At 43.7% G+C, this 23,465-nt stretch overlaps 1 protein-coding gene across 1 annotated transcript; it reads left to right on the top strand.

Moving 5' to 3' along the window:
• The first annotated feature begins 205 nt into the window (after positions 1–205).
• LOC131980280 (mitofusin-1-like) lies at positions 206–23,009 on the top strand. Its single transcript, XM_059344497.1, has 17 exons — positions 206–314; positions 1,228–1,363; positions 1,585–1,747; positions 1,842–1,966; positions 7,379–7,487; positions 16,316–16,423; positions 16,603–16,756; positions 19,290–19,357; positions 19,443–19,564; positions 19,649–19,775; positions 20,201–20,305; positions 20,440–20,542; positions 20,620–20,837; positions 21,769–21,870; positions 22,099–22,295; positions 22,374–22,508; positions 22,754–23,009. Exons 1-17 carry the CDS (start codon positions 206–208, stop codon positions 22,818–22,820), a joined length of 2,148 nt encoding a protein of 715 aa, XP_059200480.1. The 3' UTR covers positions 22,821–23,009.
• Positions 23,010–23,465: the final 456 nt, after the last annotated feature.

Below are 23,465 nucleotides of genomic sequence, written 5' to 3'. Positions count from 1 at the left end.
ACACAAGACTGACCTGAGACACGGTAACACTGAGTGTGTGTGTGTGTGTATAATATGTGTGTGTGTATGTGTGTGTGTCTGAGTGTTTGTGTGTATAATTTGTATAATGTGCGTGTGTGTGTGCTTATATAATGTGTGTGTGTATGTGTGTGTGTATAACGTGTGTGTGTGTGTATAATGTGTGAGTTTATGTGTGTCAGGTGTCATGGAGGATGTTTCTCCTCTGCGGCGTTTCGTCGTGGCGAAGCGTTCGATCACATCTATCTTTGATCAGCTGCTGGACTTTGTGAAGGATGGCTCCGCCTTTGTGGACGGTCAGAAATACACACACACCCACACACAAATTTTCAACCGTTTTTAACCCCTTAAGAATTAATAAAACTGTTTCAAGTCCTCCGGAATTCCTCATTCAGACTCTGGTAAAATCCATGCTGTGATCTGGTTTTAGGAACTTTTGACATTTAGTAGATCTGTGTATTTTGTGTGATTGTATGGCAGCACTTGTGTTGTGTTGCTGCTTATTGTGAATCTAGTGTCTAGCCATCCATCCTCTGAAAGCTCTAGGTCTCTAGTTTGTGGTTGTAAAGTTTCATGAGGCTGTGATTATCCTGGAGGTCACAGCAGCTCATTTTATACACTGAGCTCAAGTTTCACTCACTAACATCATCACACATGAAGAACATTGGGCTCATTGAATCCACAATTGTCTCAGCTTTCAAGTCAGCTCACAGACTGTTAGACTGTTCTCTTTGCATGAGAAAACTGCAGGTTTCTGCCCCAAACTGTGTGTTATCAACATAAAGTGGCCATGTCAGTTAAGACGAGACTTGTGGGTTATCAACATAAAGTGGGCATGTCAGTAAAGAGGAGACTCATGGGGATGCATAGAACCCAATGTATTTAGATATCTGGAGGTCAGAGGTCAAGGGACCCCTTTGAAAATGGACCCAATGGACCCAATTTATGCAGCTCACAGACTGTTAAGGGACCCCAAGATGCACAAAGATTCACACACAAGAGGACATCACAACACATTTACTGCAAGTTACCAGCATAAAGTGGGCATGTCAGTTTTTTCCTCACTAAAATGTTGTGATCAGATCCAGAGTTGTCCATGCTCTAATGAGGTTTTTATGACAATTAGGCTAGCAGTTGTTCTGTGATCCTGAAGGTTGCTCCTGTTGTTTGCTTGTTTGTTTGTTTGTTTGTTTGTGTGTGTGATGTCAGAGGCGTGGCGAGGAGACGACTTGGGCCAGGTGGCGGTGGAGGAGCAGAGTCTGGAGATGCAGAGCTGTTCCACCAAACTGTCGACCATCAGAGAAGTCCTGCTGAGGAGACACATGAAGGTGGCCTTCTTCGGCAGGTAACATACACACACACACACACACACACACACACACACACACACACACATTATATACACGCACACACACACACACACACACACACACTGACATGGAGAAAAATGAATAATTTAATGTAGAAATAAATATGTATAAATGAATAAATAACCATTCTATATTTCAACATTTTTAAATAATATAAACTATAATGTGATGTGATGTAAACGGTGTATGTCTCCAGGACAAGTAACGGGAAGAGTACGGTGATCAACGCCATGCTGAGGGACCGTGTGCTGCCCAGCGGCATCGGACACACCACTAACTGCTTCCTGCGGGTGGAGGGGACGGATGGGGACGAGGCCTACCTCACCACCGAGGGCTCCGCCGAGAGGAGGAGCGTCACCGTATGCCACTGCCACTGCCAACACACTCCTTAAATGTCCTCAGTGTCTGTCCACCAATCAGAAGGCTCGGTGTAACTCTAACCCTCCCCCTCAGACGGTGAACCAGCTGGCCCACGCGCTCCACATGGACCAGGATCTGGACTCAGGCAGCCTGGTCAGGGTGCTGTGGCCCAAAAACCGCTGCAGCCTGCTGAGAGACGACCTGGTGCTGATGGACAGGTACACACACACACACAGACACACACACACACACACACACACACACAGATACACATACACTCACACACAGAGAGACACTCACACATAGATACACTCACTCACTCACTCACTCACTCAAACACACAAACACAGTATGAGGGGTATTTTATGCCAGCGCACTATACTAAAACGCCTTAAACGCGTCGCCTGTGCCTGCATAAAGACTGATGAATAGGCGTGCGTACAGACACGCGTATTGCAAGTACATCAGATAATAAAGGGGTGACGGGTGATAAGTTTCATGCCACGTGTAGAGGACACCTGTGCGCACGCTCGTCTCAATGTTCAAATAATTATTTACTTCATGATGACAAATTTGAGTTTAACAGCTGCTTCGCTTCACAATTAAAGCACTCCATGTATTACCAAGAGAGACTGATGAGACAGTTTAGGCTATTTTAGTCTACACATGCATATGTTAAGGCATCTGAAGCGTTGGCATTAGGACAATAACACACACACGTTAACGCCTATAACGCCTATAACAGACTGGACCATTGCTCCTGCCCATTTTACTCACTGGCCCACCCAGCCAAGTTTGATAAAAACATATTTTGTCACAAAAAAAAAGAAAAAAAAAAAAAAAAAAAAAAAAAAATATATATATATATATATATACTGTAAATATATGAGAAAGGAAATAAATGTATAATTGTATTTGCAACCCGGCCCGTGTGGGATGAGCCTCTCCATACGGTGGCCCTGAAGTGCAAAACACACCAGCAATTCACACAACACGCCAGCAATTCACACAACACGCCAGCAATTCATCACAACACACCAGCAATTCACACAACACACCAGCAATTCACACAACAGACCACAATTCATCAAATCGGAAAGGGTAGGTACATATTTTGTTCACTGATCCTCCTCCTGATTGGTTCCTGCCGTCATTCACTTCTCCATAGTAAAACCAGTCGCCCATGTAGTGCGCCCGTATTGTGATATTTATGGTAAATTCATTGAGCCGGTCCAGAGCGAGCTGACATGAAGGATAAACACTTTACTGTCATTCTTTTTCACTTTGCAGTATAAAACTCTTACCTGCAGAGAGGAGATGAAGTGTTAACTTCATGTTAACTAACATGTAAATTGAAATTAAAATTGTTGCGTCGGCGAAATTCATAATAAAATGCGCTTGGACAATTACTGTACAGTAAATATCAAAGGGCATTTTATTCTGATATTCCACAGTGACACGTTCTGTGAGTTTGTGAGTGAGAAGATACCCAAGGTCCTCCGGTGTTAGACTGGAATTATTGATTGGAAACAGATTATTTTTTAATGTAATGTAATATTTACCTGGCTACACAGTGGTGTGGTGGTTAGCTATCTTGCCTCACAGCAAGAGGGTCGCCAGTTCAGCGGCTCCTGCTCAGGGTGTACCCCGCTTCTCGCCCAACGTCAGCTGGGATCGGCTCCAGCCCCCCGCGGCCCGAGTCCGGATAAGCGGAGAGGCATAATGAATGAATGAATGAATGAATGAATGAATGAATATACAAGGGCATTGTATTGTGAATTTCGCCAACACAACAAATACATTTTCGGCATGACGCAATTTGATTATATCACATGGAGTGTCCATGTAAAGTTACTAGTTACACTTCATCTACTCTGTGCAGGTAAGAGTTTTATACTGCATAGTGGAAAAGAATGACAGTAAAGTGTTTATCCTTCATGTCAGCTCACTCTGGACCGGCTCAATTAATTTACCATAAATATCACAATACGGGCGCTAGGGGTGCACCGATCGATCGGCCGGCCGATTTCCTTAATTTTGCGGGATCGCCGATCGGCCGATTCTTTTACGTCAAACCGATCTTATCTACCTCGATAATAACCCCCCACCGGCGAAGCAGTGCTCCCAACTTTGTTGCTAAATTTAGCAACTTTTCAGACCCCCTTAGCGACTATTTTTCAAGAAAGCCACTGGAGACAAAGCCAGCGACTCCTTCTAACTCTTCTTAACGAGGAGGCCGGCTCGTTAAGAAGAGCCGCTGTTAGCGGCAGTTAGCTACAGTTAGCTCTGTAGCAGTACAGTGTGTATGTGTTGCTGCTGCAGGAGGTGTTCACTTAGCGATCTCTGTTTGTTTACAACAAGCACCGACACTCTGTTTCTTCTTCTACAGTTTGGCATCTAGCCCGCCACACTGTATCATCAAATGCTACGCTGCCCCTGTGTGGAATGCACCAGTAATACAACGTTTATTCCTTCCAGATTTAATGATTATTCGAATATTTGAAAATCGATGCCCATCTCTAGTTGTATGTATGTTGTACTATAACAAAACCAAAAACTCAGGACACTTTATTTATGGTTGCAGTTCTTTTGTTAGTATGTCCTGTAAATTGTTGCTATTTATTTTTAAGTTCAGCTTTTTATTAACTACCTCAGACATTGTGATTTCCTTTATTTGTTAAAGAAAAATAATGATGTGTTATTGTTTTCAATAAAATAAGATTCAAACATTGAAGGTTCAGTTAGTTCAGAGTTATAAAAAAATCGGTATCGGCCAAAATCGGAATTGGCTGGTCAAGCTTTTTAAAAATCGGTGATTGGTGATCGGCCAGAAAATTGCAATTGGTGCACCCCTAACGGGCGCACTACATGGGCAACTGGTTTTACTATGGAGAAGTGAATGACGGCAGGAACCAATCAGGAGGAGGATCAGTGTCCAATATTTACCTACCCTTTCCGGTTTGATGAATTGCTGGTGTGTTTTGGTGAAATGCTGGCACGTTTTGGTGAAATGCTGGCGCGTTTTGGTGAAATGCTAGCACGTTGTGGCGAAATGCTAGCACGTTGTGGCGAAATGCTGGAGCGTTGTGTGAATTGCGGGCGTGTTGTGTGAATTGCTGGTGTGTTGTGTGAATTGCTGGCGTGTTGTGTGAATTGCTGGTGTGTTGTGTGAATTGCTGGTGTGTTGTGGCGAACTGCTGGCGTGTTGTGTGAATTGCTGGTGTGTTGTGGCGAATTGCTGGTGTGTTGTGATGAATTGCTGGTGTGTTTTGCACTTCAGGGCCACCGTATCTCCACACCCTGGAACTCTGTGTTGTGTTGTTTATGATGATGTAGGGCGGAGGAGGGACCAGTCGGGCACGGGTGGTCGTTATATTTGCGGCTCGTACCGCGTTGTGCTTTATTTCTCACAACGGCTGGCAGCTCAACCTTAAACAGTACAAGTAAACACTGGCGTGAGACAACAGAAAGATTAAAGGCCGGTGTTGTGTCCTTACTGGTTCCCACACTAACTGGTTGCTGTAGGCTATGATCTGCGCAGTTTCTGTTATGCGTGAGCTGTCCGTGGGACTGAAACAACACTTGCCGTTAATGTGAGAATTCTGTCTGGTGCAGGCCTATGTTATGTTATGTACTTGTTTTGAGTAGCACAGAAGCCAAATTACAACCAGACTTCATTGTATATGGTCAATTTATTATAAATGAAAGCGTGTGTTGTTCTGTAATAATTCATACATCTGCTGGTTGTTTCCATTCTTCGAATTGCTTTTCCGGCAAATTTGCATGATCTCCGCATGTTCTGTTACGCATGAGCTGTCCGTGGTACTGAAACAACAACCGCCGTTAATGTGAGAATTCTGTCTGATGCAGGCCTATTTTATGCTGTGCCTTAACACCTTATCTACTGTTTGGGATCATGTGTAGTCGGCACTGCAATAAAATGATTTATTGTGCCATGCGATAGAGCCGATACGCACTTTTTGTCTTTACTGTTGTATTGTGTACAGCCTTTTTAGAGCTTGTGTTGTAGGCAGTGTTTTATTATTTCTGCCTTCGCCACTGACACATAGTCTCAGGTTCATACGGTATTGTTAGATAGATGAAGCGAAAGACTATCTCGTATGTTCCAGATAAACTTAAAGTTTTTCCGGCCAAAACCTGAGGCTTAATTAGGCTGTTTTGAGGAAAGTGCCTGACGCACGATACAAAGGGAAGTGAAAGTCAGCAAAATGCAGCATGAACAAAATGTTTTACCTTATTGGTTAACTACTAATGTCTGTAAAACATAATGGGACTGTGCATAGGTGCCGAATTGGGTTAAACAGTGTAGAGATATAAGGTATGATGGAATCATATTGTGAAGAGACTGCTGTCCACATGGCTACTGAATATTCATTAGATAGGTCCGCATGGCTACTTAATATTCAGGGGTGACAGCGATTATGGTGTCTGCCGGCAGGTAAACCTACCTAATAGTAATTTAAGTACACACCTTGGCATTGTTTGTACACCTCAGCTGATGTGTAATGAACTGTATGTCCATGCGCAAAGCTGTGAGCGTCGCACTTTACTATTACTATTTTTAAGTAGTTGAAATTATTTTAATTATCCCTTTCACCCTTGCTGTCAATAAATATCAATTCAATATCATTCAAACCTAGAGAGAGAGAGAGAGTTATTTCGTTATCAAGAAAATAAAAACGGGCCTGAAAATAATAGAAATATCCTGACAGCTCTGTTGGGGCTTGGAGTTCATCTATAAGTTCTGCTTTCTTATAAACAATCCCGTATTAACATGAGACTATGTGTAACAGCTGATCTGTGTAGATATGCTGCAGAACATAGAAAATGAATAACTGTCAGGTCCTGATGATCCAGTGGACCTCGTGTGTAAATGCTCACAGCCTCTTCCTCAGTTTGGCGCCTGAGCAATGGTCCAGTCCTGATATACTGTTATGGGCGTTAACGCGTGTGTGTTATTGTCCTAATGCCAACGCTTCAGATGCCTTAACATGTGCATGTGTAGACTGAAATAGCCTAAACTGTCTCATCAGTCTCTCTTGGTAATACATGAACTGCTTTAATTGTGAAGCGAAGCAGCTGTTAAACTCAAAATGTGTCATCATAAAGTAAATAATTATTTGTACATTGAGATGAGCATGCGCACAGGTATCTGCTCCGTTTGCACGTGGCACGGCACAAATGACCTCTTACTATTTGATTTCCACAAACACTACACAGCTTGTGCCTGAATCCTCATGTAGAATTGTACTTAACAGTCACGCAGGTCTTCATGTCACGCGTATTTGAGGCGTAGTTCACCCATCATGCAGCCATCACGTAGGCGTATGTGCAACAACGCGGGTGCATCATCTGCGTGGCGCCTATGCGACACTCGTCTGTCCATTGAAAGAGAATGGAATTTACACGTGCACGTTAGAGGTTTGATGTCATCGCACAGGCGCTGTACACACGTTTGAGTATAGTTCGCTGGCATAAAATGTCAACTGATCACATACAGACAGAAACAAGCTGGGGCTATTAACAAATAAAAACATAAAAACATCAACCAGTAATCATTATGATCACCCCTGACCTCTGACCTCTGACCCCTCTGACCTCTGACCCAGCCCGGGCACTGATGTGACTCTGGAGTTGGACAGCTGGATCGATAAGTTCTGTTTGGACGCAGATGTCTTTGTTCTTGTGGGAAACGCAGAGTCGACACTCATGAACACGGTAAGAAAAACACACTGACAACCTGTTTACATCATACGCCCCCTCCCTCCCTGGAACATCCATCAACATCTCCTGCAGCTAAAAGCACTATTTGCCCCTGCTGGCTCCCCCTGCAGGCCACATCAGTCACTAACCATTTTCCTGGAAATTCACCCCATACAAACCATCATATCCAACCCCAGACGTTTGCCAGTAAGCTCAACCTCACACCATTCTGTGTCTTACCACAACAATTTAATTTAATTAATCATGTTCCCTCTGTTCCTGACAATAATCTTGCCAATTTCAGTCTCCTGAATGTCAGGTCACTCAACAAAAAATCTTTTTTATGCCACGATTTTATCACCTCCAACAAGCTTGACTCTTTTATATTGACTGAGACATGGCAGGGGAGGGGGGGTTGCTGTTCTCCACAAGAAATGTTTTAAATGCACTCCAATTTTATAGAATAATTTGTCATCCTTCGAACATCTTGGTTTTCGACTTAATTCTAAAGATCCTGTTCTTATTTTAATAATCTAGAGACCTCCCAAACCCAACAATGTTTTATAGAGGAGTTTGAGGAGATTTTATCCCACTTATTATCTGTTTACGGCAAGATTCTAATTTTAGGCGATTTTAACATTCATGTTTGCTGTCCATCTCAGCCACTCAATAAGGTTTTTATGGATACTTGAGAGTCTTTTATTTTACTCAGGCAATACAAGAGCCAACTCATGTGAAGGGTCACACTCTGGATCTCGTCCTTTACAGCGTACTCAGCCCTAACTATTTTAAGGTGGAGGATATCTGTGTGTCTGATCATAAGGCCATTTTATTTAGTATGATTTTATCCCAGCTTCCTTTTAATCATATTACCCCGGTCCATCACAGGGTTTTTAATTTTACCACGGCCAGTAAATTTGCTTCTTTAACTGCTTTAAATCCCCATTATAACTTAGAAGAGCTCATCTCTCTTTTTAATGTTACCTGTCAAAATAGCCTGGACTCTGTTGCTCCTTTTAAAGACAAAAGGTCCACAGCCACACCACAGCCATGCCATAACGAGTCCATCCAAGTTTTAAAAAGAGATTTTTTAATGACAGAATATGAAGAAAAAAACTGGCCTGACTGTGCACTATGATATGTGGAAAGTTGCCATGAAGACCTACCAAACTGCAGTTAAAGAATCATTTTTTAAAACATATTTTAAGCAAATCTCTCAAACCCCAGAACCCTATACACGGTCATAGAGTCGTTCATCACCCCCTCCACATGTCCTTTTAAAAATGCTTCACAGGATCTGTGTGAGGAGTTTTTAAATTATTTTATAAATAGGGTTGATAACATCCGACAACAGATAAATCCCCCCGACCATGTTTTACAGGCCGAAAGAAACATTAACAATTTTTTAGCACTTTTAAACCAGTATTGTTGTCCTTTTTTAACAGAAATCATACCTCATATGAAATCAACCACATGCAGCCTTGATTTTATTCCCACAAAATTTCTCAAAGAAGGTTCACAGTTGGTCCCAGTATTTTAAGATTATCAACAAATCCCTCAAAGAAGGTATTTATCCTTCTGCTTTTAAAATACCTGTCAAGTATCCTGTTTTGGCCAGGAAAGTCCCGTATTTTACCCTTCTTTCCCGCCATCCTCCCGTATTAGTATTTTCCCGTAAATCTCCCGTTTTTTAACCGGGCGCGGGCAGAGAAAAAAAAAAGCAACACATTCTCAGTCTGAACTTTGTCACTAGCCTCGCGATAACTGCCACCCGCAGTAGTCAACTACAGGTATTGTAGGTGGCAGTTGTTTAGAGGTAAGTGTGACGTCAGATGAACAACAAGCATACACTGTATAAATAATGGATGTGTTGTGTCTCCGGTGGCACACCTGGTAGAGTGCATATTAGGGTGCATCAAAAAACACAATTCTTGAATTTTGATATGGCTGGGTGCTAAAAGTGTTCCAATATATGTAGAAACAACACATGCAAAATATTTTCCCAGTACATGATGATTTAGGGGTGCCACCGCACATCTGTTATTGTTGGATAAAGTGGTTAACAGTGCTCAATGGTCGCCATGGAGATCTGAGGTAAACAATACTAGAGCTCAAGAAAACTGAGGTAATCTTTCTGTTTGAGGTGATCTTTCTGTGTTGGGTATGTATTATTACATATTACCATCATATCTGTAGTTGTGTCTTTGTATACTTATTTATCATAAGTCATTTAAGTCATATTTATAGGTATTTAGACTATATACAGTTAAAATTTGAGTATCTACTATCACATGACCATAGGCCACTACTACTATTGCCATCACTATAGACCAGTACTCCTATCACATGATCACAGACCAGTACTCCTATCACATGATCACAGACCAGTACTCCTATCACATGATCACAGACCAGTACTCCTATCACATCACCACAGACCAGTACTCCTATCACATGATCACAGACCAGTACTCCTATCACATCACCACAGACCAGTACTCCTATCACGTCACCACAGACCAGTACTCCTATCACATCACCACAGACCAGTACTCCTATCACATGTGTCATGAACCAGCTCATAGATCATGACAAACAAGGAGACCACACATGTTTTGAAGTTATAATAAAGTAATGTTTATTTTATTTACCAAAAGCAACACAAAGAAACTTAATTATGTGAGTCAGTAAATCAGTGGTGAGGTGTGTGCATGCATGCGACGTGATGAAATGCAAATGTATAAGCCAAAGCAACCAACCAAACTAAACAAAACCAACATAATCAAACCAACTAAACAAACCAAGGTGGAGGCTGTGGAGGAGAAAGAGAGAGAGAGAACTGAGGCCTCAGCTCCTGTATATAACCTCAGTAATTGAGAGTGGAGTCATGTGTGCTCCTCCAGCCTCCTCCAGCCTCTGCAGACTGGAGGAGTAGCATGTCCTGTGGCTCCTCCTACACAGGAAGAGAAATCCAGAATGGCACAACACACAGAGGGGGAGGGGATCATCACACCCCCCCGCATAAGAAAGGAGACCAAACAGGTACTCCGCAACATACATTAAACACTTAAATAATCCCATCCCCCAAGATACATCTTTTCTGGGCACTCAAGTCTGACTGAAAACACAATTAGGCCTCCTTCAATTTTAAGTTTGTTTATCTTACCAGTTTGGCAAAAACTCTTCCTACCCCCTCCGCAACCTTGAGACCTAGGAGCACTTTAAGAGAGAGCAGAAGAGAACATGATGGAATGAAGGGAAAACGCATATAAGGCAATATTAACTATGCAGACTTAGCAAGCCACTAGAAGGCACGAGAGAGGGCATCAGCCATATATTTTCCTTGCCCTCTATAAAAAGGCATCAACCCAAATCACAAGACAGCAGAAACAATGGCCACCTCAAATGGCAAAACCTTTGTTTTGTCATTTGCCCCACCATATACAGTCTATGCCCGAAGACATTCACAAAGTCAAGCAAATTCTGCCGCTGACAAGTTTTGCTGAAAACAGCGACATCCTCTTCCAATCTGGGCCAAAAGAAATGCTGCAAGACTTGATGGCAAGTTCCATGAACAGCCCCATGCCCAGCCACATCATCATGGGAGGCTTTCATGACAGACTCTCCAAATTTTCCAGGCACCACAATCTGCACTACTGGTTTTCCCACACAATCACCCTGTGCAGAACATTTACACACCAGCGCACCACTTTGTAAGTACCCCTGAGCTGCAGTTTCCATGTCTACCACTGGAGACACCAGATCAAACAAAGCACTCACTGAAGGATCAGTTTCTTGTTCTCTAACAAGATCAATGTAAGGGATGGACTTCAGAGGCTCAGGTATGATAACAACTTTTCCCTCAGCCTTCGATCGTTGAGCAGGTTGGTCTCTTACCTGACTCATTGCTCGAGTTACTGCACAAACTGGAAACAGCTCAGCCTCAGGATCAGCCTCTGTCCTCACAGCCTGTGAGACAGCAGGTAGAGGTTCAGGAACCTGGGTGACCTCACTAAGGGGTGGAGCCTCAGCCCAAACTCTATCTCCTGCCAGGTCATTACCAAGAATTATGTCAAGCCCTTCCACAGGTAATGCAGAAAACGGAGGTACTAAACGCAGACTAGTGGCAACCTCAAACAAAGGTGGACCAGGAAACACTTGAGCTCCACTTACTGAGCTACCAGGTGCACTTAAGCTCAACCGGCGCACCTCTAGTTCCAGCCTGCGTGTTTCCAACCTAATCCTTTCATTATCCAGCCGCAACAAAAACAACTCTCTCTGCTGTTCAAACGTTAGACCCGAATTACTTCTAGCACTCAGAAACTCCATGGCTACCAAAACAAACAAATCAGCCTGACAAAATCACTCCAGACAAACTACAAGTCAATGTATCTCTTAAACTACACTCCACATCCAATGATGCTACAGGTAATAAATTACACATGACCCACAGCGCGCCAACCGTCCACAATACACATCCAAACCTACCACCAAAGTTCGTCCCACTAACTGCCTAACCAGAATCTAAACTAAGCTCCCCCCCTAGTCTTCAGGAGGCTAATTGCGGCGGGTAATTATGCACTAAAGCCCGATTTTTGTTGCAGCCCGGTAGCCCGATGCAGCCACCAGCAATGGCAGCTTCCTGCAACGCCGGATGTGCTCCCGAGACAACTGCTGAAAACCGCTTTCACCCCCACACTATAAACCCCCCAAACGAATTCCAAGGGAACCCGCTCTTATCCTAACAGGGACAAACAATGGCAGTTAACAAAGAACCTGCATGTGAACGCTTGTACACTGAGCCAGTGTCCGAGCACCAAACTAAGACACAAAACAAAAGCGCTCTCTCCCAAAACAATACATGTGTGTCTCCCACAAACAATGTAATCTAACAACCAAAATGGTGGAACAAACTTTCCCAAAGATTACTTACCAAGAAAGTCCACAATCAAATTCCACCACTGCAAACTAGACCAAACAAAACACTAATTAGTCCTAAATGGACGAGCGGACGAGCCCCCATTTTGTCATGAACCAGCTCATAGATCATGACAAACAAGGAGACCACACATGTTTTGAAGTTATAATAAAGTAATGTTTATTTTATTTACCAAAAGCAACACAAAGAAACTTAATTATGTGAGTCAGTAAATCAGTGGTGAGGTGTGTGCATGCATGCGACGTGATGAAATGCAAATGTATAAGCCAAAGCAACCAACCAAACTAAACAAAACCAACATAATCAAACCAACTAAACAAACCAAGGTGGAGGCTGTGGAGGAGAAAGAGAGAGAGAGAACTGAGGCCTCAGCTCCTGTATATAACCTCAGTAATTGAGAGTGGAGTCATGTGTGCTCCTCCAGCCTCCTCCAGCCTCTGCAGACTGGAGGAGTAGCATGTCCTGTGGCTCCTCCTACACAGGAAGAGAAATCCAGAATGGCACAACACACAGAGGGGGAGGGGATCATCACACATGATCACAGACCAGTACTCCTATCACATGATCACAGACCAGTACTCCTATCACATGATCACAGACCAGTACTCCTATCACATCACCACAGACCAGTACTCCTATCACATGATCACAGACCAGTACTCCTACCACATCATCACAGACCAGTACTCCTATCACATGATCACAGACCAGTACTCCTATCACATGATCACAGACCAGTACTCCTATAACATTACCACAGACCAGTACTCCTACCACATCACCACAGACCAGTACTCCTATCACATGACCACAGACCAGTACTCCTTTCACATCATCACAGACCAGTACTCCTATCACATGATCACAGACCAGTACTCCTATCACATGATCACAGACCAGTACTCCTATCACATCACCACAGACCAGTACTCCTTTCACATCACCACAGACCAGTACTCCTATCACATGATCACAGACCAGTACTCCTATCACATTACCACAGACCAGCACTCCTATCACATCACCACAGACCAGTACTCCTATCACATCACCACAGACCAGTACTCCTATCACATGATCACAGACCAGTACTCCTATCACATTACCACAGACCAGCACTCCTATCACATCACCACAGACCAGCACTCCTATCACATCACCACAGACCAGTACTCCTATCACATCACCACAGACCAGTACTCCTATCACATCACCACAGACCAGTACTCCTATCACATCATAGACCAGAGGCGGCTGTGGCTCAGTTGGTAGTGCAATCGCCCACTGATTGGAATGTTGGTGGTTCGATCCCTGACCATGGCAGCCACATGTCAAAGTATCCTTGGGCAATACTGAACCCCAAAAGGCCCACGATGCTGCGTTCATCAGTGAATGAACTCCCAATGGTGGCAGGTGGCACTAGTGTGAATGGGTGAATGAATGAATGCGCCATCTGTAGTGCAAAGCACTTTGGATAAAATCTCTATATAAGTGCAGTCCATCCATTTACCATTTAGACCACTACTACTATCACCATCCTTGTACACTACTACTATCCACTACTACTATATAGTGCAGCAGGCAGTTGAGCATGACCAACCAACAGCCAAACATTGCTGCTGCAAATGCAAGCTAATCCCTGAATAGGACGGTTACTCTTGGGTGGCGGGTGGGGAGACATATCTGGAAGGAGACGCACTGGCTATGTTCAGAGTTCAGGTTCCATTTCCTCTCTCTTTCTCCCTGGTGATGTTGTTCAGTGGCACAAGTTTAGTTAGTGTCAGCTCTTACCATTAGGCCCTGTTAGTTGCCAGTGAGTTAGCCACTAGAGAGGGTGTCTCAGTAACGCACCTTGTGTTTAGCAACAAAGTCAATTAAACTTTATATGTGTGTCCAACATCCATCACTGCTGCACAAAATTCAGGGTAAGGCCATGTGAACATGTCCCATTGACTTCCATTCATTTCGTCTATTGGACAAATGAATTCTGGGAAATGCCCTAGTTGCCCAAAGGGCAAACAAACAACTTTTGCTTTGATAACCCTATAGAACATGTTAGTGTATAAAAGTTCACTGTACTCAACATTTCCAGGTCAACCTTTTGGCAATTAGACCAAAAATTGCAAATTTTTCAAAATTTCACCAAAGTTCATGTGTTAGGTGGCACCCCTAAATCTCAATGGAATTCCTCAAAACTTTGCAAAAGTCATTTTTATGTTAAGTGGAACAAAATGCAATCCCAGCCAAATTGATATTTTGAGATAAAAAAAATTCCCATTCAAATTTGATGCACCCTAGTGCATATAAATAGAGGCTCAGTCCTCGTGAGCAGGTGGCCTGGGTTCGAATCTGGCTCTGAGCACTTTCCCTCTGTTTTCCCTTTTCACTCTGAATATCAACCAAAAATATATCTTTTAAATAAATAAATAATGGACGTAGTCACCGTGACGTCACCCATAGGGTTCTGACAAACTGATTAATCCAGGTGTGTCTGATTATTTAGGTAAGGCACATCTGGATTATTCAGGTAACATCTTTGACAAATTTCAATCAGGTTTTAAAGCTCTCCATAGCACTGAAACCCTCCTCAAAGTCATAAACAATCTCCTTTTAGCGGCTGACTTTAGATCACAGTGCAGCTTTTGATACTATAGATCACTCTATTTTAATTAACCACCTCAAAACCTGGGTGGGCATCAAGGACTCTGCACTTTGTTGTTTTGCACTCTGTTTTTTTGTTTTACTCTTATCTTTAATTACCTGTGGCGACCTTCTCGGACACCACAGGTAATTATTCCTCTTCATCAGCTCGCATTACCTGTGGTGTACCATAAGGTTCTATTTTAGGTCCAATTTTATTCTCTATTTATATGCTCCCTCTTGGCCAGAACATTGAATACCACAATGTTTCTTTCCATTGTTATGCAAATGACACACAGATATACCTCGCCCTGTGACCTGCTGACCCAAGAAGCCTAGCTGCTGTTTTAGACTATCTTAGCACAAATCTCCTGAAACCAAATAACTCAAAACCTGAAGTCATATTGCTTAATTCTCCCATCCACACCAGCTCCATCCTAACCTCACTTGGTCCCTATGCCAACTGCCCGTAATCTAGGAGTCATTTTTGACTCAAACCTCAACTTCGAAAAACATATCAATAAAGTAGTTCAGTCCTGTTTCCTTCAATTTAAAACCATATCCAGAATCCCAACAAAAAAAATTCCCACTCTGATTTGGAAAAAGTCATTACACTCATATTCTCCAGATTAGATTACTGCAACTCACTTCTTTCTGACCACAAATCACTCTCTTGCCTCCAACTGGTTCAAAATGCAGCATCTCGGTTTCCTACTCGTTTTAACAGACGACAGCACATTGCTCCGATTTTAGCTTCTCTTCAGTGGCTCCCTGTTCATTTTAGAATTGATTTTAAGATTTTACTGACCACTTTTAAAGCACGTCAGGGGCTGGCTCCAAGTTACATTCCAGAGATATTGACACCTTATGAGCCAGCCTGCAGCTTTAGGTCCTCTGGCAGGTCCCTTCTGGCTGTTCCAAAGTCCAGGCTTTAAACTAAAGGTGTTAGGGCGTTTGACTTTGGGAGCCCTGCCCTAGGACCTTAGGCTCGCTGAATCACTGAAGTCACTTCTCAAAACACATTTTACAGACTTGCATTCATGTGATGTTGGTCTTTTTAACTTGTGTGGTATTTTTTCTTCTTCATTGTTGGTTTCTTATTTTTGCATGAGTTTTATTCATGCTTGTTCTGTCAAAGCACTTTCTGAATGCTGTTTTTAAAGGTGCTATATAAATGAAGGTATTCTGATTATTAATCTATAGACAGGTGTGTGTGTGTGTGTGTGTGTGTGTTTACATTTCTTATATTTTTCTTTTCCTGCAGGAGAAACTTTTCTTTCACAAAGTCAGTGAGAGAATCTCCAAACCGAACATCTTCATCCTCCACAACAGATGGGACGCCTCAGTGACCGAACCAGAGTACATAGAGGAGGTCAGAGAGAGAGAGGGTGTGTGAGTGTGTGAGTGTGTGTGTGTGTGTGTGTGTGTGTGTGTGTGTGTGTGTGTTTGATTGGTCGATGTCTTTGTTCACAGTATGAAAACAAAAACATAAGGCTGCTTTTTCGGTGCTTTGTTCATATGATACATTTGTTTTGTTTTGTGTGTGTCCAGGTTAGGAAGCAGCACCTGGACCGCTGCGTCATCTTCCTGGCCGAGGAGCTGAAGGTGGTCAGTCTGGACGAGGCTCCGGGGAGGATCTTCTTCGTCTCCGCCAAAGAGGTCCTCAACTCAAGGATGCAGCAGGCTCAGGGCATGCCCGAGACAGGTGAGTCAGGTAGGACAGTTGGAACAGGTAGGGCAGGTGAGACAGGAGGGACAGGTGAGACAGGTGGGACACAAGGGACAGGTGAGACAGGTAGGACAAGGTGGTGCTATGGATGATGACGTCATCCAGGTAGGCGGCGGCATATGCAGCATGTGGACGCAGCACACGGTCCATGAGGCGTTGAAATGTGTCTGGGGCCCCGAACAACCTGAATGGAAGTGTAACAAATTGGTACAAACCGTACGGAGTGGAGAAGGCCGTTTTCTCCCTGGACTCGTAAACCTTGTAAAAAACCGAGCAGTGCCCTGGTGATCCAGGAGTTCGTCAAACCAGGAAGCATCATTCACCCTGCGATAGTCCACACAGAACCGGATGGACCCATCCTTCTTGCTTACAAGAAAGGATGGGGCTACACCAGGCACTGTTGGACTCTTCTATTACCCCCATCTCCAGCATAGTTTTCAATTCTGCCTGAACCACTTTTCTCTTGTGTTGTGTGCAACCTGGCAATATCTGCTCTCTGGGACAGTGAGAGATGGTTGTCACAAAGGAGCAAGGCAGGATTTTGGAACCTCTGGCTCTCTCTGTAATTGCCGTCAACAGGTAAACAGACTCAGCCTCTTTCCATGCTTTAAGGAGGTTGAGGTGATAAATCTGCATAGCCCTCCCCTGTCAGATCCCACAAGCTCATAATTGACATTACCCACTCATTGTGTGACCACAAAGGGTCCTTGCCATTTGGCAAGTAATTTGGAGGTGGATGATGGGAGTAATACAAGCACTTTATCTCCCGGTGAAAATTGTCTTAGCTTAGATCTTCTGTTGTACAGCCGATGCTGACGTTCCTGGGACCGGAGCAAATTCTCACGTGATAACTGCCCCATTTGTGGAGTTTTGCTCTTAGGTTCAGGACGTATTGTACTTCATTTGTACTGGGGCTTGGACCTTCCTCCCAGCTTTCTTTAACCAGGTCCAAAACCCTGCGTGGTTTCCTGCCAAACAGCAGTTCAAAGGGAGAAAATCCCGCGGAGGACTGGGTTACCTCACGCGCTGCAAACAGCAGAGGATCTGGCCACTTATCCCAATTAGGACTATCATCGTGCACAAACTTTCGGATGATGGACTTCAAAGTCTTATTCAGGCGCTCAACGAGGTCTTAAGTTTGTGGATGGTAAACACTGGTTCGAATAGACTTGATGCCCAATAATCCATACAGTTCCGTCAGTGTTTCGTGACATAAACTGGGTGCCTTGGTCAGTCAGGATCTCTTATCTCCCGACTTAGGAAACAGGTCAACACTTGATACAGGACTTGAAACAGTGCCTGCAACACACTCTTTCCAGACATGGTGCACAGCAGCACTGCCTCTGGAAATCGCGTTGTGTAATCCAAGAGAAATAACACAAATCGATATCCCTGTGTGCTCTGGTGAAATGGCCCGACGAGGTCCATCCCAATATGTTCAAACAGGTCACTGATACCTCAAATCAGTGATAATGAGCGCAAGGGCACTCTTGGGAATGCCCTGAATGCCTGGCCAATAGAATCGGGGCATTACCAGGTTCAGTGTCTTTTCACACCCCATATGCCCAGCCATCGGGTTAAAATGAGCGGCACCAACTGGGTAATTATTTAATTTGTCTGAGTGTCACGACTCACTCTGTATAATCTGTCCCTGTGCAATGAGAAGTGTGAATATGTTAGCGCTGCGTCAGGGCGCACTATGTGACCATCAATTTTTATCACTTGGTCAAAGGCAAAGCGTAGATTATCATCACGGGACTGCTTGAGTGGAAAATCTTCCATGGAGGCAAACACGGGCACCAGTGGAGGCACAGCCAGCTCCCCCTCCCTGTCTGCAGTGTCGGACAACCTTGCGTCGCCACTGAGCACAGTACACATATCCCATGTCCCTGTCGGTTGTGAACTCCCCCCCACACACACTGTCCCACTAAACTATCAAACCCCGGCCAATCAGTACTCAGAATCGGGGGGGGGGGGGGCTGTTGTCTATTGAGCGCAGCCTGGCCCCGGCTCCTTACAGCAACCTCCGCCAGCATCTGCGTGAGTGTGGTCACTGGTTGTTCTGATTCTGACATTTCTTCCTGCTGAGTCCCTATTTGGGTGCCAATGTGGCATACTCTGAGCCACTGTGGGTTCTTTCAGTAGAAAGGACACGGATCGCAGAGACGGTTCAGCTCACTTTTATTACAGTCCACAACATAAACAAGTATACAGAGCTGTTCACAGGCACCTCCTCAGGCTTTTAGCTGCCGTGCTCCATCTGACCGTCTCACTGTGGGCTCCAGTCTTCTGCTGTCCAGCACGCTACTGTGTTTTAAAAGGGGAGAGAGTGAATAGCTAATGCTATGCAGGTGTGCCAATCGAACTCACCTGGCGCTGCTCTCCTGAGCCCTTTCCACACCTCTCTCCTGCAGCTGATGCACCACGTCTCCTCCACAATAATGATAATAATAATGATGATGATGATGATGATGATGATGATGATAATAATAATAATGTCATCCTGCAGGTGGTGCTTTGGCTGAAGGTTTCCAGGACCGGCTGAGAGAGTTCCAGATGTTTGAGAGGACGTTTGAGGTAAACAACTGATCTTGATTCTGATTCTGATCCTGATCTTGATCCTGATCCTGAACAGGTGTAACGATCGACCTTTGACCCCCAGGAGTTCATCTCTCAGTCTGCCGTGAAGACCAAGTTCGAGCAGCACACGGTGCGAGCCTGGCAAATCTCTGAGGCCATCAAAGCCGTGATGGATGCCATCAACATCGCCTCCGCCGACAGGAAGTCAGGAACACAAACTTCCTCTTCAACAAAACAATGACAGAAAGAGTCTCTGACCTCTGACCCCTGACCTCTGACCCCTGACAGGATCTGCTGCCTGGAGGAGCGCGAGGAGCAGAGGGACCGGCTGGACTTCGTCCGAGGACAGATTAACCGTCTGACCGACAGCGTCAGAGAGAGGATCAGGACTCTGACTGATGATGTCACTGCCAAGGTTACGACCTATCAGCTGTCTGGTATTATAAACAATCAGCTGATTGTTATCATATACAATCAGCTGACTGTTATTATAAACAATCAGCTGACTAGTATTATAAACAATCAGCTGACTGTTAGTATAACAATCAGCTGACTAGTATTATAAACAATCAGCTATCTGTTATTATAAAAATCAGCTGTTATTATAAACAATCAGCTGTCTGTTATTATAAACAATCAGCTGTTATAAAAAATCAGCTGTTATTATAAACAATCAGCTGTCTGTTATTATAAACAATCAGCTGACTAGTATTATAACCAATCAGCTGACTAGTATTATAAACAATCAGCTGACTAGTATTATAAACAATCAGCTGTCTAGTATTATAAACAATCAGCTGACTGTTATGATTTTTATTTATTATTATTTTGAACATTAAGGTGGCTACGACGATGTCTGATCAGCTCCGATCACTTCCTGTTCTGGTCGAAGAGTTCAGAGCTGATTTCAACCCGACACCAGAAACTCTGGAGCTCTACAAGACTGTGAGACACACACACACGCACACACACACACACACACACACACACACAATTTGATATAAATAAATTAAAGCTGTTGTGTCTGAGGCTAGTTGTGATTGGCTGTGTGTCTGAGGCTGGCTGTGATTGGTCTCTAGAAGTTGCTGCAGCATGTGGAGGAGCGTCTGATTGGCGGCCTGGCTCATCGCTGCTCCGTCAGCGTCCTCAGAGACGTCAGAGACGCTCAAAGACACATGATCGGTACGAGTCCTCTCTGTCCTCGTGTTGTGTCCTCGCCACTCTCAGACAGGCGCTGACCATCTGTCATCTGTCCACAGACAGTGTCCGTCCTCTGCTGTCTCTGTCCGTCCACGAGCAGCTGTCCCCCTCTGCCTCCTTCAACCTGACCTATGATCTCGGTCTCGTCGCCCTCTGTGCTGATTTCCAGGAAAACATCCAGTTCCAGTTCTCTCTGGGCTGGACCGCCCTTGTCACACGCTTCATCGGCGTGGCCAATGCCAGGCGAGCGCTGAGCGCCACCGACGCCCGACCCCAGGTGTTTACCACTTCAAACTCTTCGAACTGGGTTTCTGTTCTCAGTTATTGTTTTTTTCAGGATGTTTGTGCAGTTACATTGTCAAGTCAAAGTTTATTTTTAGAGCACATTTAAAAACAACCTCAGTTGATCAAAGTGCTGTACAGTTATTAAAATACATTAAAATCCTACACAAATGTAGTAATAAATAAAAACAATGAAAACAATAAAATACTAAAAGCAATAACACAATAAAATAGTAATAAAAACTCAATCTGAAAACAGAGTTAGAGTTAAAAAGGGATATAAAAGAGTGAAAAGTAAAAGGACTCTTGTCTCGCTGGGACTGTACACCAAGGTGATTAAATAGGTTTTTAATAATGGTTTAATGTTTTATTATTATTCTTTTTTTTTATTCGAATGATGCCCAATAATTATTAGCCTGCCGGGTCAGAGAGGGGCACTGTAGCAAACCGTCATTATTCCAACACTGTTAGACTCATTTACACTAAAATTGGAAAAGACAAATTTACATCAAAAGCCACTTAAAGTCAGGCGACTACATTTTCTGTCATTTTGAATTATTTTCAAGACATGCATACATATACAAATTTTATTATTTGAAAATCTGCCTTCAGTTTCAGCAGCAGAACCCAAACCAAAGTTTAACTCTTTACCACATGCTGTATGGGCAGGAGTTAAAAGTAAAGAGTTGATATCTCAGTTTTTAAAGATATTGACCAATGACCTTTAAGGAGGCGTGGCTCAGAACATAAAGAGACCTGACTCCACAACTACTAAACCAGTCATCACAGAACTGGCAGGACGTGTCCCCACAGTGCCTGAAAGTTTCAAGATGGCCACTAGGGGGTGCTACAGCTGCACACACACAAATCAGTGTTTGTATATATTGTTTATTTTTCAGCTGAAAACTGAAATAATTTCTCTGCAGGAGAGCTCTACCTTTAAGGATGAGATGGTGGTTTCCATAGCGACAGGCCTGGTCTCCATCACGTCCCGGGCGTCTATGACAGCGCTGGTCATCGGAGGAGTGGTGCGTCCATTTTATTCTTTGTTTTGGTTATTTTTCTCAACAGAGAATTATTAAATATGTGGGGGAAAAAAGAAAATGACACAAGTACAAAAAGAGATTCAAAGTCTTAAAATAGGGCAAAGTTAAAATATAACACATTAAAAAATGAAATAATTTAATGTGGGTACTAATTACATAAATAATAACCTGTGATGTAAATAAATAATGATAGACAGGTGTTTCCTACAGGTGTGGCGTTCTGTAGGCTGGCGTCTCATCGCTCTCTCCGTTTCGCTCTACGGTCTCCTCTACCTTTACGAGAAACTCACCTGGACCGACGCCAGCAGAGAGCGCGCTCTGAAGCGCCAGTTTGTAGAGCACGCCGCCCAGCGGCTGCGAGCCATCGTCCCTGTCACCAGCTCCGCCTGCAGCCAGCAGGTCTACAAGTAAGGCCCCGCCCCCTCACGCCACCTGAGCCGCACCAGGCCACAGCATGGACTCACCTGCCCTGTTTGTGTTGACAGGGAGCTGTCGGCCACCTTCAGCCGCCTGAGCCAGAGAGTCGATCTGAGCGAGGCCGAGCTGGAGGGAAACATCCGCCAGCTGAGCTTCAGGATCCAGAGACTGGAGAACATCCAGCGCAGGTCCAAGGCCTTCAGGTCTGCACACGCTCACTGAGACATTCTACAATAATTGGTGGATTTTTGGAGATTTTTTAAAAGAAAACATACGTTTAAATCCTGCCGGCGACATTTTGGGGTTCAGTTCTTCTTCTTCTCCTCTGACTGAATCAATAATCTGCTCTGTGTGTAAATTAAATGTAACTGTTAAATAAAGTATCTGTTACAGTTAAATAGTGTCTCAACTGTTCCTTATAAAGTGAGTTTTGTGTGTTTGTGTTCAGGAACCGAGCGACGGAGCTGGAGACTCAGCTGGAGCTCTTCTCTGCTCAGTACCTGCAGGGAAACTAGAGAAGAAGGAATGAGGTGGCACACCCTGCTGGCCGTCCTGCAGACTCATGATTCGCAGCTGTTAGTGAGTCTGACGACTCTTTAACTCTTTAGTCTGCTGATAATGACTGTGATTAGATGTTTCCAACATCCATCAATACATGTGTGTCATTAATCCTGTTTGAATGTGACGGTAAGGGAAATAAATCATGTTTGTAATGTTAAACTGTGACTCTTTGTGTTTTCTGACTCAGTCAGAGGAATAGCTCGATATCTGAAGAATATAAGACACAGCAGTCTTAAACTGGTCAGAACCCAGAGATATCCTCCTGTCTAAGAACCTGCTGAAAGACTCCTGATCATCAAAAACAAATGTCACTAAACACTCTTCTGATGATTAATAAAATAATAACAATAGGAGACAACTGTCAGCTGGAAATGGAAACTGAACTGCAACAACCATTCATTTGCATTTTCTTTTGCCGATTTTCTCAAAATGAATTTAAATCGGCCATTCTGTCGATGTCCAAAATTGACTAAAAACGCTTTAAAATAGCTTGTTTGTCATAGTAACAGAATAATATGTCCAAAAATATCATAAAAACAAAATTTTCATTGTACGACTATAATATGTCGAAACATGTCTAAAATTGTTCATTCGGTCAT

This window comes from Centropristis striata, chromosome 11, assembly GCF_030273125.1.
Source record: "Centropristis striata isolate RG_2023a ecotype Rhode Island chromosome 11, C.striata_1.0, whole genome shotgun sequence".
NCBI classification, from domain to species: domain Eukaryota; kingdom Metazoa; phylum Chordata; class Actinopteri; order Perciformes; family Serranidae; genus Centropristis; species Centropristis striata.
Note: the sequence above shows the minus strand (reverse complement) of the source record. Positions and strands in the feature narration are given on the sequence as shown.